Below are 14,390 nucleotides of genomic sequence, written 5' to 3'. Positions count from 1 at the left end.
TTAAGCACAAGTAATTTCCCCTATGTTTTCCTTGGTGTCAGTGTTTGTTGGCTTCTTATGATATGACTTGTAACCAGATCGTGGTTCTGGCACATACAACCCTGGAATTTATATTACATAAGCCATTCATTATCTGACATTTCATCTGACAGAGCACTGAAACAAGCAGAGGTGTGGCGTGGCCACTGCTAGCGTGAACACGGGAGCCCATGGCATCATTCCACGCAACGCCACCACCAGTGCCTCGTGAAGTCTTGCAGCACATGCGCGTTGTCTGCTATAGTTCCTCACACATGTTGTGTGCCTGGATGCAATCTTGATAACTCAGGGCTACAAATGTGTGCAATCGGCATACCAGCATGTGCAGCGAAGGGGAGGAACTATTGCAGACAAGCCGTGCGGGTTTTGCCAATCTCTTTGATTGCGCCTGCGCCACAAGGCTTCATGAGGAACCTGTGGTGGGGCTGTGCAGAGTGATGCCACGGGCTCCCATGTTCCCGCTAGCTGTGGCCACACCTGCACAGTAGACTTCTGGCAATTTGAACCTGACGGTACTGACGAAATTGATCTGATTATCCTTGCGTAATGAACGCAGCCCCCACTTTTCCAATCAAGAAGTGTGCTTTTTTCTTTTTCTTGCTTAATGATCACACCCTAAACTTGTTGCCGTGAAGTAGGAGACGCACGATACGAATCGGCGTCCGATATGGTGTTCGGCGGGCACGATTGTGTCCGACGCGGTGTTGGACACCGAATCATACCGTGTCTCCAACTTTTATTGCGATAGCAATTATAGGGACATTCCAGGCACATTTTTGTTGACAGCGGCAAGCGCCGCATGGTGTAGGTGCGAGTGAAAGTGCGCGAGGGAAGCCAACGATCGTGGCTCAATCTTGCGCGCAGTCTTTCGTCGCACACAAAGCCCCAGAGGTGGGGAAGGGGGGCGACAGTGGTGTTGTACTTTCGCAGCAACTGCGTATTCAACTGCGCACTGCACGGCCGAGTTGATGGCGACTCATACCTCTGTGCGGGCTGCATTCTCGCCGCTCAGTTTGCATTGAAGCGAATGTTTGCAAGTTTATACGGCCGATAAAACTACACATCCTTACTTCGCGTAGCTGTCTACACATTTGTTATCGCAATCGATGGTTCGCATTTCGGGCAAAACAGACTTCTCTTTAGAGGTGGCCGTGGAAAAAAGAAAAATCTCTCAAAATGTTACCTTGCATAATGAACACACCCTCCAACATTGCGCATATTTTTTTGGAAAAGTGCGTTCATTATGCGAGTAAATATGGTATTTGCCCAATTCTAGCACGCCATGAATCAAGCGTGTGGCCTTTTTCTGCGCGTACAAAGTAAAAAAAAAAAAAGCTAACCTAGAACTGACATTAAAGCTCTTGAAGAAATCAAAAATCTAATGTGTATAATTTTTTTAGCAAGAAAGAATGAATGGCAGGGGTCTAATATGTGTTGCACAATGGCGCCCGCTTTCCTAAAGTCAGCCTTGCCATGATGCAGTTGTGTTGTGCGGTAATACATATGATTGCCGCTAATGCAGTTTTGTTTACCGCTCAGGCAATTTTCAGCCCATTTTTCTTTAAAAAGAAGAATGTACACATTAGAAGCAAGTAACTTAATCAAACATTGTACGCTATCATTATTGCTTGAAAACCTTCCTAGGGCAGTCTGAAAGTATACATTTTTGGCGAGAAACCGACTTGTGTTCTACGCATTCACAGTTCCTTAAACTCTGCCAAGGAATGTTGCCACTAAAGGGGTCACTATAGGTGTCTTCATTGGGGTCACCGTAAGGGTTACGTGCGTAAATGCTGTCTGGTCAAGTTCGAGTTATCCAGCTACAGCCAATGTTGGGATCGAAATAACGGACGTTTGGGCCCATAGAAATGTGTTGGTGCGGGCTGGGACCTTCTGTCCAGATTGAATTAATCGAAAAAATGAATTGCTGTATTTACCCAAATCTAGCGCACACCTTTTTTTCAAAGAAAATGTGTCTGAAAATTGCCTGCACCTTACAATTGGATTCAAAACCAAAACCACTTTCGCGGCATTGGCAACAACACGCCGTCGGATGAAGCACCCTTGTCATCACAAAATGGTGACAGAATACGATGCTGTAAAGGTTGATGTCGGTTCATTTTATACTCAACTACTATCTTGGGCAGTATTTTCGGCCAATAACTTTTGCAGATACTACTTTTGTGAGATGTCACACGACTCGACACCAGATTCACCGGGTGCAATCGGCTGTCAGTCGGTGTCAGGAGTGCTGTCACACACTTCGGCAAGTTCGATGTAGAGGCTTGCAAAGTGACAATAGTATTTCCAAATGTGATCACTCCAGAATACCACAACTGCATGCTTGGTATCTGTGGCCAATGAAGTGCAAGAGACAATGCGTCATGTCTGCAAGCTCATTAAAAAAAATGTTCCTCCTTTCTATGAAAGTAAATTCTGCACGTCTTGTTTTTTCTGGTTGCGAACATGGAGACACGCTATATTTTATTTTATAAATTGGGAGCTTGTTACACTCAGGCAAATCTTGTTTGGGTGCACTTTTATTTCTTTAAGCCTGCGAAAATTGGGTGCACATTAGAATGAGGCAAATGTGGTAACTGGGGTTGAATAAACAGAAGTCTAGGGTATGTAACACTGCATCAGAAGTTTGGTCGAATTTTGCAGGCTAACGAAAGAGATGAGCACCAGCACAGAAAAGGACGTAAACCAGCTAGTTTACTTTCATATTGCTCAGTGCACCTTTAAGGCAAAGTTGTCATCCAAACGACAGTAGCATAACACTACAAAGAAAAACCACATGGGTTCCTCGGAAAGGCTTCACAGTTGAAGCAAATTTTTTCCAGTCCAGAAATTCATACTGTAACGAACTCCTTTCCAGTGCAGTAGGAACTATCTGAGCTAACTAGGAGGCTCACAGATTGCAGAGCAATGCGTGGAGCTATTTCAATATGTTGAAGGGCTTATGAATGACTTCGGTACTCATCTCTGTATCATCCCCCAGTTTCCTCGGAACTTGCAGCAGCATTTCAAATATTGTTGTCATCTGTGCAGGAACTGCAGCGAAAAGAGGATGAAATGCGCCAGATGTTCGTGGTTCGGGTCAAGGACAAGGAAGCCGAGCTCAAGGAAGCTGAAAAGGAGGTATGTCTTCCATACATGCACCTTAAAATTTGCACTTTGGTTTGTTCCACCCAAACATAGCAGACTATGTGCTCAACTATCTCCCAATTTCTTTTAAACTCATAGATGAGGATTCCAGGTTTGAAAACTCAATCCTAAAGGTTCCAAACTACTTCCACCCCCATCCCCCCTCTTCCCACTGCTATTTAACACACACAAGCTGCCAAAACGTCTACAAAGTATGTTCGGTTTCTGCAGCAAATCGTTTGCAAGCAATTTTTGCTGACTGAAAGGTACTGCATGTTGCATTCACTTGGATTTTCTTAACATTTGTCGCCGATGGCAGCTAAGAGCGAGTTTGTTGAATGTGGGGCATAAGCTCAATGATTGGCTTTCTGGCTAGCAGATACTCTGAAGTTGACTTCGTGTAGAAATAGTGCATCCGAGGCCTTGGGCGTTTGTTGAGCGAAGTTTTTTTTTTTTTGCATGAATATTAATTTTGCCGTACAAAGTGTTGGAATTCAATCAGGAATTAATTAATTCGTTAGAACTCAATGCCACTGCTGTGCGTCATTCTACTGTACGTGGAGCTTCACTACATGCAGTAGAACCTCATTGATAGGTCCTGTTTCGTACGATTTCCCAGCATTAACGTTCATGATCGAGAACATAAAGAATTACTTATAACATTACGCTTCTTTTTTACCGATTGATACAGTCCCAGAAAACAATCTAACCTCACCAACATTAAGTGCATTGTCGCACTGTGATCGTGTGATATGTTTTTCAGCCACTAGATCCAATGTAAACTAGAAAACGTGTGAGGGGCGCACAGTCTAGAGCAGTAGCCAGCTGCTGCAGCAGCATCCTTGCAGTACAGTCGAACCCGGCTATATCGAACTTGCAAAAAAATGCCTATCGGTTCGCTATAGGGCATAATTCGATATAAGCCTGCTAAAGAAGTGGATTTCATAAAAGCATATGAAATTTATAAAATTGCTTTATTGATAAAACTAGCTTAGCTTTGCAGAAGATGGCCCGGTATTTTCTTCTGCTTGGGCAATCTCGCTGCCTGTGACGCACGCACTTCGCTACATTGTCTAAAGAGTCGGAGCAGCCGAGGCCGCAACCTTCCACATTCGTGCAGAAGCACCAGACTAGTGCGCGTGCATCAATCACCTCAGAGGATGTGAGCAAAGGACCATCGTTGCTTTCCTCGTTGTGCCCACTTTCACTTGTGTTTGGTACGATGTCTACAAGGTAGTCCTCGTCTTCGGCTCTCCTGTGGTCGCAACACCTTCATCTGCACTCACAAACTCGACTGTTGATTCGTCAACGCCTTTCGGAAAACTGACAGCTCGCTCCACACTTCGGCAACACGGGCAACGGCTTCATCGCGCTCATCAGAATTTAAGTCATCAATGGGCACGCGGAAGCCGGCACGTCTGAAGCAATTTCGAATGAACCACTTGTACAGGGCCATGTGTACGCGTCGGGTGCCACGGGTTCCGGGTTGCGAGTTTGTCCGCTTTAGCCCTAATATCCCCCTTACATTTCAAGATCGTGCTGACAGTGCTCCTCGGAATCTTGCACACTGCGGGGACATCTGACCTCTCACCACGTTCGGCCGATTTATGATGTCAAGCTTCACGGCGAAAGGCAAATTCTGCCACTTCATCATGGCAACACTGCGGGAGAAGGCCTACAAGGCACAAACACAATGAACCAGAAAAGCTGCAAGATAACTCGCACTTGTGCCATCTTGCATGACGAATGCACAAGAGCTTCTGATTGCCTGTCCGAGCAAGCGCTGCGGACGGGCCAAGATCATTTTTTGCAGGAGGGTGTCAACGGCTCGCTCGATGCAGCGGGGTCACAGTAGGGAGAGTGGTTGGATGGAGCCAACTTCTGGAGGCACTTTGCGCCACTTGTTCGATATATCGGGAGCCACTCTTATTTTTGTTCGATGTAAGCGCAATTTTTGCTATATATACTCATTGTGACTATACCGTTTTCAGAAATTGTTCGATATGAAAAATAATTCGATGTAAACGGGTTCGATATAGTCAGGTTCAACTGTACTTACCTGCCCATGTCACGTGAAAACGGCGGCACGCATTCAGTTTCCTATTCCAGTACCAGCAAATCTCGCAGGTCATGGCACATTGTGTTCACCACCACAGTCGAACCCGGTTATATCGAACTTTCCAAAAAACTTCAATCAGTTTGATACAGGGCACAATTCCGATATAACCCTGCTAAAGAATTGGACATCATAAAAGCACGTACCATCTATAAAAGCACATTATTAAGGAAAAGAGCTTAGTTTTCGCATGAAGTAGTCCTGTATCTTCTGCTTGGGCAACTTCGCTGCCTGCAACAGCGCGCACTTCTCTACATTGACTAAAGAGTCGGAGCAGTTGAGGTCGCAACCTTCCACATTCGCGCAGAAGCGCTGGACTAGCACCAATCACCTCAGCGGATGTGGGCAAAGGATCGTCGTTGCTTTCCTCATTGTGCCCACTTTCACTTGTGCTCGGTACGATGTCGGCAATGTAGTCCTCGTTCTCGGGCTCACCCGTGGTCGGGACACCATCATCCACACTCGCAAGCTCTTTGACCATTGATCTGTCAAAGGCTTCCGGAAATTCTGACGGCTCGCTCCAAACTTCAGCGACACTGGCAATGGCATCGTCGCACTCGCAAACATTTTCAGAGTCGTCACCAGGCATGCGGAAGCCGGCACGTCTGAAGCAGTTTTGGATGAACCACTTGCACACGGCCACCTTGACATTTTGTACACGACCATGCATACACGTCGGCCGCCACGGGCACTGGGCGTTTGTCTACTTTAGCCCTAACATACGACTTTTTACCGCGTTTGACTTGGTTTATGATTTCGAGCTTCACGGCAAAAGGCAAATTCTGCCGCTTCACGCTAGCCATTATGGCGACACTGTAGGAGAAGGCCCACAAGGCACAAACACAATGAACGAGAAAAACAGCGAGGCAACTCGGACTTGCAGGATCTTGAACGACGAAGGCACAAGAGCCTCTGATTGCCTGTCTGAGCAAGCGCTGCGGGTAGGCCAGGATCATTTTTTGCAGGGCGTGTCGCTGACTTGTTCTATGCGGCGCGGTCATGGTAGGGAGAGAGGGTGGATGGAGCCGCATCACCGGGCTAAACCACCTTTAAGATATGTCGGCGGGTTTCCCCACTGCTGCAAGGGGAAGCCAACTTCTAGGAGCGCTTTTGCACCGCTTGACGTTCCATATATTGGGAGTCGCTGCTATTTTTGTTCTGTGTGAGCGTAATTTTTGCCACATATGCTCATTGTGACTATACCGTGTTCAGAAATTGTTCGATGTAAATGGGTTCGACATTGTCGGGTTCAACTGTATTTCTGCCAACCCTATTGCGATAAGCATCTTCACAACCTATCTGCTACAGTGTACATGGTGTAGTACAACTGGAAGTGTACTGCATGCTTTTAGTCGGGTAACCTAAACACACATGTACCCTGCTGCAGGTAAGGCAAGAGCGTCATGTTACGCTCTGGCAGCATCACACTCTGGCGTCACCTGCCAGCTCAATTTCATTTCGGTTTCCCAATCGCCATCTTAAAATGCACGTCTATGGCCGCTCGGGCCATACCAGCTCGATGTGGGTCAGCATCTTGTGCCACAAGGATTCACACAACTCTTCCCTTACATAAATGTCAGCTACAGCTGAATCTGCCAAAATTTTTAGTGGCTTCGGGTTCCCAGTTACGTTTTCCCAGTTAGTATGTTTTTTCTCACATTTCCTACAGAACATATGAATGAGGTTCTACTGTAGGCAGTTATGTTCTAATTGAGCAAAATGACTAGTTGGGCTTGTTGATTGAACATAGTGGAAGGCTACAGTGCGAGAACCGACGGAGATTAAGGAGGCGCACAAAGTACACAGACGCAGTGTGCCCAGTGTGTCGTATATGAGCTACATATCTCATGTGGTAAAGTCTACATCAGGCAAATCGGCCAATGCATTAACAATCAACTTAAGGAACACCACAACAATGTTAACAACACTATTCAAGGTCATCCAGGCGTGCACTGTCGCGACTGTGGGTGCAAACCTGTCTTCGACAAATGCAAGATTGCTATATCTAGGAGAAAATCAAGCCTTACTAGAGAAATTATCGAGGCTGTCGCAATTTCACGTGCTGGACGTAACTGTGTCAGTTGTCCCTTGATAGCTTTATGTGCAAAAGAGCTGACCTACCTTGATTCAAATGCCAGGGTGCATAGCGGTACAAGCAGGTTCTGTGCACATTGGTGATCTTGTTTTTTTTGCCTAGTGTTTGCTTTGAAACTAGCTGTGTACCGGCAAAAAACATTTTTGTTGAAAGTCAGCGCTGTGTCTGTGTACTTTGTGCACATCCTTTGTCTCACACTGTAGCCTTCCATTATGTTCTAGCTTTGCTGTAATACTTTGATGACATTGTTTAATGTGTGTTAACATAGTCTAATATAGGCCACAATTCAATGTATCAGAATTCATTGTAAGTAGTCTTTACTACAATAAGTGGTCTTCACGTGGGACTGATGTGCAGCTAAAAAATATTTTCTCAGGCTTGTCACACTCTGCAACGGACAAAATTAGATTTCAGATATTTCGCATCTGCAAAAGTTTTCAACGACCACTTTCATTTTTCGTTCCCAAGCTGCACGCCAAGTTTGACGCATTGAAGAAACAGCACGCCGAGGAGAAACGGAAGCTAGAAGAAGAGCGCAAACGGCTCGAGGACGAAATTCGTCAGCTCAATGACAAGAAAGCCCTGGTGCAGCAGGTGCAGAGCCACTCCTCTCACACGCTCACCCTGGGCAAAAGCAAGAAGAAGTGATGTCTGCTCAGACCAGGCTGGCACATCACGCCACTCTGCTTGTCACCAAGGGAACCAAGGGTGCTTGACGAAACTCTGGGGTGTGCTCTTTGTTCTGCTCACCATCGTGTCAAGCAGAGGGTAAGTTATGGCTGCGGCTGTTGGCAGGTCCTGGTAATGTTGCCAAATGTCCTCGCGTGCTGTCTTTCTAGAGTGCGAAGTAACAACGCGGTTGGTGTGGCTCTTTTGTAAGTGCTGCTTCTTTGAAGTGAACCTCGGCAAGTTCGTCTCATCCCGCATGTCACATCAAAGAGAGGAGGAGGCATAGCTATGGCTCATGGCCGACTCTAATAGTCTTGTCAAAGCGTCCTTGCGTGCCGTCCTCTCTCTGGTGCAATGTTGTCAGTGCCCTGTCTTGTGAAAGCAACTTCTTTGATGAAATGGCATGTCTGTTCTTAGACAACATTAACAGGTTGAACGGTCAGTGACGATGCAGTTTTTTCTAACTTACAATGGTGGAGAGTGAATGGTTTGGAAAGGTTCACATTGATAGTGATATTAGCTTACTGGTGCAGTGTAAGTGGTTCGCATTGGAAACAAGCAGCTTACAGTGAAGGCTGAACGAACCCAAATAATTTGTGTTCTTTTTCTTTCTTGAAATGAGGGTAAGACTATACTTGTGAGCACCTTTTTTGTAAATGCGTAAGCTGCTAGAGTTTTCTTTAACTGGAGCTTGTGACTTTGTCACAAGTGCACAACTGAGTAAATTCATGTTTTTCTATACATCATCACACAGATCCATGAGAGAGAGAATTGTTTCGAATTTTTTTCCTTTTGCAGAATGTACATATATGCTCTTTCCTTTGTCATCTTATAGTGTATCAACATATGAAATGTGAATGCTGTGGCATCCATCGTCGGCCAAAGTTTCAACTACGGCATGTGAACCTGTGGCCATATTCTTGATTAGTAGCTTCTGGGAACTACAACTTTCAGTGTGGTTTGGTTGGCTATGCCAGCAGAAGTGGACCTTTAGAAAAGAATGGCGTATTTCTCCATCACAGTTATTTTCATGTGGCGTAGTTCCTGGCTGCTTTGACAGGGTGCCCATCTTGCCAACAAAGCATTGCACTTGACATTGCGTCGCACAAAAATGAAATTATCCCCGCAAGTGACCAAATGAGAGTATGATCCTTTCTGTGAAACTCCAGCCCCTTAGAGCAGCTGAACCAGATTGGCACTAGTGCTGCTTTTCAGCTGGACTAAGACAATGCAGGTTATGTGGCAGGCTGGATGTACTTTGTTTCAAATTTTCCTTTCTTTTTAGTCCAGTTGGAATGTGTCAACTTAAGCTTGGCGGGACGAACAAAATTGTAGGAACTTCAAAAAGCATGGTAAAATCTGAAGTGATGGTGAAAATAACGAGTGCCACATCAACAGAGGCTACCGTATGCTTCCTACGTACCTTTCATTGCTTTTCTTTTCTTTAAATAGCTTTTGTTGCTTGCACCTTGTCAATCGTGAGGTTGTCTCAGAAGGCGAGAACTTCCTCAGCACTAGCAGATGTAGCAATGTGTTGCCTAAATGGCATATCTTGCACCTCTGCAGGTTGAACCTGCTAGTAATTCTTCTCAGAATATCTGAACTCATGTGGTTTGATGAGAGCTTAACCCATTCTCTTGTTTTAGCATTGAGAGTTCTTTATTCCATGTTCTCAAAGCTGTTTACTTGTGCTGATAAGCTCTCAAGTATGAGTGTACCGTGCTCTAGGCAAATGCAGTGTGCATCCAAAGGCTAACATACGCTGTAGCTTGCAGAAAAACCGATGCAAACATGGAGTGTTTTCAGATCAAATTGAATTTTATTTACAACTGCCATTTTTTTATTGTTAACTTGTATTGTTTCATGTTCTACTGTGTTGATCCCTAACATGGAAGCGAGTTTAGTAGTAGTGAAGTCGGGTATCGAATATTTTACAGCACACGGTTCCACTTTGCAATGCCAGTGCTAGAAGTGCATTATACTGGCTGCCTTGTACATGCTGCTGTGGTAGGCGACACTCTACTTTTTAGCTGCTTAAGTTCCTCATCAGGTGAGGAGGTCTCTATGTTCTAGTAAATTATTATAGCTGTGTAGACTGCCTACTTATGAGTGGGCAAGGTGGCAACAGCTACGGGAATTTAATGTAGCAGGAATTTGCCATTTTAGGTCCAAAGACTTGTTGCTTCATTTGTTGTATCGTTCTGCCGCAGGAGTTTTTTTTTGTAGGTTTTACGTTAGGATAGTTTCCAGTAACAGTTTTCTTTTATGCGGACAAGAGACGCACAGTGACTTACTTATGTTTATACTATTTATGTGGGTCCTTCACAAGGAGTATATCCAGGGGACTAATCAATTGTGTCCTTCGTACACTTGGCCAGGGACAGTAGCATTCTGCTGCCAAACTGGAGGTTGCGGGTTCGCATTGTGGCTGAAGCAGCCACACTTCAGCGAGACAGAATACAGAGATATCGGCACACATTAAAGAGCCAGGTGGTTGAAATAAGAGAGTGAGTGCTCTTGACTTGAAAACGGAAAGGTTTGCTGGCAAAGGAGTACTCACCTACATGCTACTTTGCTAGGGAGGGGAAAAGTGCAGACGGGAGGAAATAAAAGAACTGTGTGCTTAGTGACCTTCACTTGAGCCCTTCCCTCAGTCATTAGAACTAAGACATCTTGAAAGGAATCTGCTGCCCCCTTTATGTGAAGATGTAGTAAGTGTTCCTTTGTGAGGATTGATTGATTGATTGATTTTATTTTGCAGTACCCTCAGGGTATAAATGCATTACATGAGGGAGGGGGCATACATAGAAGAAATAACAGAAAAAAAAGAAATAACCATAGAGAGCAGGTTACACATTTAAAGTTAAAAGAAAGCAGGAAAAATAACCAATCATACAGTAGTTTTGCAGCAGGCTTGATAGCTAATTTTTAAAAACACTAGGATCATTTATGTTCATTATGGAAACATTGTATTTCACCGTGTGAGTTTTAGAATTTGGCCATTTTGGCATATGATTTTAGAGTCTGACATATTAGGTCTGTCTATGGAATTGGTGTTCTGCTATAGAACTGATTCTTGGCTCTGGTTAACGTAACGATTGCACTCAATCCATTTTGCGCTTTGTCAATGGTCTGCACAATGCTCTACCTATGTTATCAGGATTGGCCAATCATGAGCAGTGAATGATAAGAAAGGAATAGAATCAAGCAAAAGGAATTGCTAGATCAAGCCCACCTTAACTCTCTCTTCACTTAAAAAAAATTCAGATTTTCACTGGTTTTGTTTTATTTTTATGTGAACTAGTAGTTGTTGCAACATGTACTGTCATATATCAAGTCATAGCTTTATTGTTGTCGCGCTGAATTAAGATAAAGCAGAAGTAATCAGTCAGTGTTTCGAAACATGTTTTGTAAACCTTCAGAAGAGCACTGACAAAACCACTTACTTTTGATTTTTACTCATAAGCGTGGCAAACACAAAGTGTAGTCTTCAAGCTATACAGGGAATAGTGTGCCTTGTAGATACATTTTTATGTGAATGAATGGTTGGCAGCATGTTGAAAACCCATAGTGAAATTGATCAACTTCCTATACCACAGTTCAGAAAGAGAAAGTCAAGGCGTTATGCTTACTAAGTACCAGCGTGGTTGTTGTTACATAATGTTGGTTGCCTCTTTGTCTTGACGCAACAGCAGAGGTTCACATGTGGAAAAAGTGCTGGCGGCAAAATTACTGGGCTGATTGTGATGTGAGAAATAGGCATAGTTTGCTTCACCCTTCTGGTGCGGGGCATGTGGTGCGAGGTCAGTTGTGAAAATTCAACTGCATGGTTAAGACAGTGAGCTCAGCATGGCTACAACCAAAACAGTGTTGGTTTGGTGTTCATGCATTGAAGTTCTCAGCTGTACCCTTTCGTTTTGACAGGTACGATTTGTATTGTGTGACACGTTGGTATTGATGAGAGCTGAAAATGAATGACAAACCTTGCCTGTATTGTGTATGCTTAAGGTTGGCATAGAGGAAGAAAGAGCATTATTCTATAGACTTTCCTGCAAGGCCGATTATCTGAAATGGCCAATTATCAAATATTTTCTACTTAATTGTTATACCACTGGCAATTACAAATTTTTCATATTGCGCAGTTCAAAGTAAGCAGCATCCTTCTTTCGCTATGCACTTCTATTGTTGCCTGTGCTTCTTGCTACATTTAACTTAGTTCAGGGCATTTAGAATGGTATGTTTGCTACCAATCATGTGTGGCAATCCAAGAGCTCCACAAGCGCACTGTGGGAAACATATAAAGCACAAGGGACAAAGTATGTCTGCTGCTTGCAGCAGCAGTGTGCTGTAAAAATGCACTTGCAGTGGGAAACTGCTGTAACAAACAGCTATATGCTCATTGGTGAATACCTTTCATCAATTCTGGCTATCATTGTCATTGGCTGAGATTCCACGTCACAGTGCCATCTGGATGGAGCAGAGTGGGCGAATCGGAACACCTGCTGCGATATCGCACAAGGTGTTGCATGAGGGTAGAGGACGTTGCCGTGACACCACGTCACCATTGCACTTCGACGGAGCAGATACAGCGACGCGGCACCGCGGGGCAAGACGACCTGTCGTCGGTGAGGCTTCTCGAGTGACATGCGCATGAGAGTGCCGCCGTCTCGGTCTCGGAAGGTGGCGCCTGGTTTCTATCTTTCTCGCCCATACTGGGCTTAGCAGCCATGTGGGCCTGCAGGCCTTGGTGGCAGTTGCTGCTTCCTCGGTTTTGTCATGCAGAACTTCAGTGGCATACAGCGTCCTTGATTTCTCAGCGATATTGTCGAAGCGACTGCGGCCTACAGCCAACATGCTAATGTAGAAACTTTACAAAAAAAAAAAAGAAATAACCCACACCATTTAATCGCAAAACTCTATAACATACCTTGCAGCAAAACTCAAAAACTTTACTCGCAGTGCAAAACTAGAAGGACCACTCAGTGGCGTTCAATAGGACATTAATGCTTTTGCATTCACAGCTCATAAGAAGTGCTTAGGCGTCCTCAGATTTTTTATTTCGGTGTTCGTTAATTGGCTAGTCTTGCCAAATAGGATCGCCTAAAAGGAATCGTGCATCTCTGCTCAGCATCATTTTTACATTGTGTAGTTGAGTACATTGACAGAATAGTACATACTATCACTTGGGTATCATGAAGGATATTATGCCACAGAAGGGTGAAAATATCCCAGAAAATGATTGATTGACCACCCGCTTTTCGTTGTGATCTGTGCTGAGTGGATTAAGGTACCTTGAATTGCAGTGGAGAAGATGGGACGTGCACTTGCGTTGTCCTGCATTTCGCGTGTGGCCATACCAGTTAATCTAGGTAGTCCACTTAGTGCAGATTGCACTTATAAGGCTCAGGTAGACAGCTGATTGCACATGAAATGTGTATGTTTAGTGACTGTTGACCTTGCGTACATTGTTGGTGGTTTTCACAGCTGCTTTGTTTGTGTGAAGCGGTATGAAGGCAGACAAGTTTACAGCTTCAATTGAAGCACACCTGTGTTTTCAGCATTGCACGCGAAAAATGATATGTGCTTTAAAGGAATCATGATTCAGAGGTCCTTTCTGTGGTTTCTGACATTTTCTTTCTGTGGTCGCTTAATCAATGCCTATATCACTCCTGGATATTGTCCAATTTGTTTTCTATTGTATTGCAAGTGATCAAAGTTCGCCCTTTGTAACATTAGCAGGTGGTTCTAACATATGGTAGTTGCTGAAAATGTCATTGGTTCACAGTTTACAGTGACCTGATAGTTTTTCAGTGTTTTGCCAAACTTGGGACAAGGACGATGTACTGTTTAACATAGGTATTCCAGAAATGTGTTGTAACAGAGGTAGAATTTTTTCATGTCTCCTTTATAATACACTGAACTGCATGCTTGTATAAACTTTATCTGGAGATTGCTCACAAACTGTTTTCATCTCCCTTGACATTCCCTTACGGTCGTGTGTTGCTACCATGAGTGTGAGTGGTACTGATACGTATACTTTTGTACAAAACAAAAGGAAAATCTCCAGCTATATAACTTGAGATTTAAAAGCCTAAAATTCTGCTTGCATTTATCTTGCAGATCTTAAGTGTCCTTGGTCCTTGTGCTCTGTGTCATCCTGTGTGCTTCATACCTAGTCACTGTATAAACTGTGCTATTAAAGGAACTCTCAGAACATGGCTTTCTATCTGTTCAAGGCACTACTGTGCTAAATATTAGTGCATGTCAACTTGGGGGCTATTCGCGGCGAGGAGTTACGGAGTCTCCATCTATCAGAAGCGTCTC

At 44.3% G+C, this 14,390-nt stretch overlaps 1 protein-coding gene across 1 annotated transcript in view; it reads left to right on the top strand.

Annotated features, from left to right (window-relative positions):
* Positions 1 to 14,280, top strand: part of Septin2 (septin 2) — a 33,233-nt gene extending 18,953 nt beyond the window's left edge. The window contains exons 10-11 of the mRNA XM_065426863.2: positions 3,091 to 3,180; positions 7,866 to 14,280. Coding sequence (XP_065282935.1) covers positions 3,091 to 3,180; positions 7,866 to 8,045 — 270 coding nt within the window. The 3' untranslated portion in view covers positions 8,046 to 14,280. The remainder of the gene's footprint in view (positions 1 to 3,090; positions 3,181 to 7,865) is intronic.
* Positions 14,281 to 14,390: the final 110 nt, after the last annotated feature.

This window comes from Dermacentor albipictus, chromosome 3, assembly GCF_038994185.2.
Source record: "Dermacentor albipictus isolate Rhodes 1998 colony chromosome 3, USDA_Dalb.pri_finalv2, whole genome shotgun sequence".
Classification (NCBI taxonomy): domain Eukaryota; kingdom Metazoa; phylum Arthropoda; class Arachnida; order Ixodida; family Ixodidae; genus Dermacentor; species Dermacentor albipictus.
The sequence above is the reverse complement of the archived record's forward strand: the minus strand, read 5'-3'. Positions and strand labels throughout refer to the sequence as shown.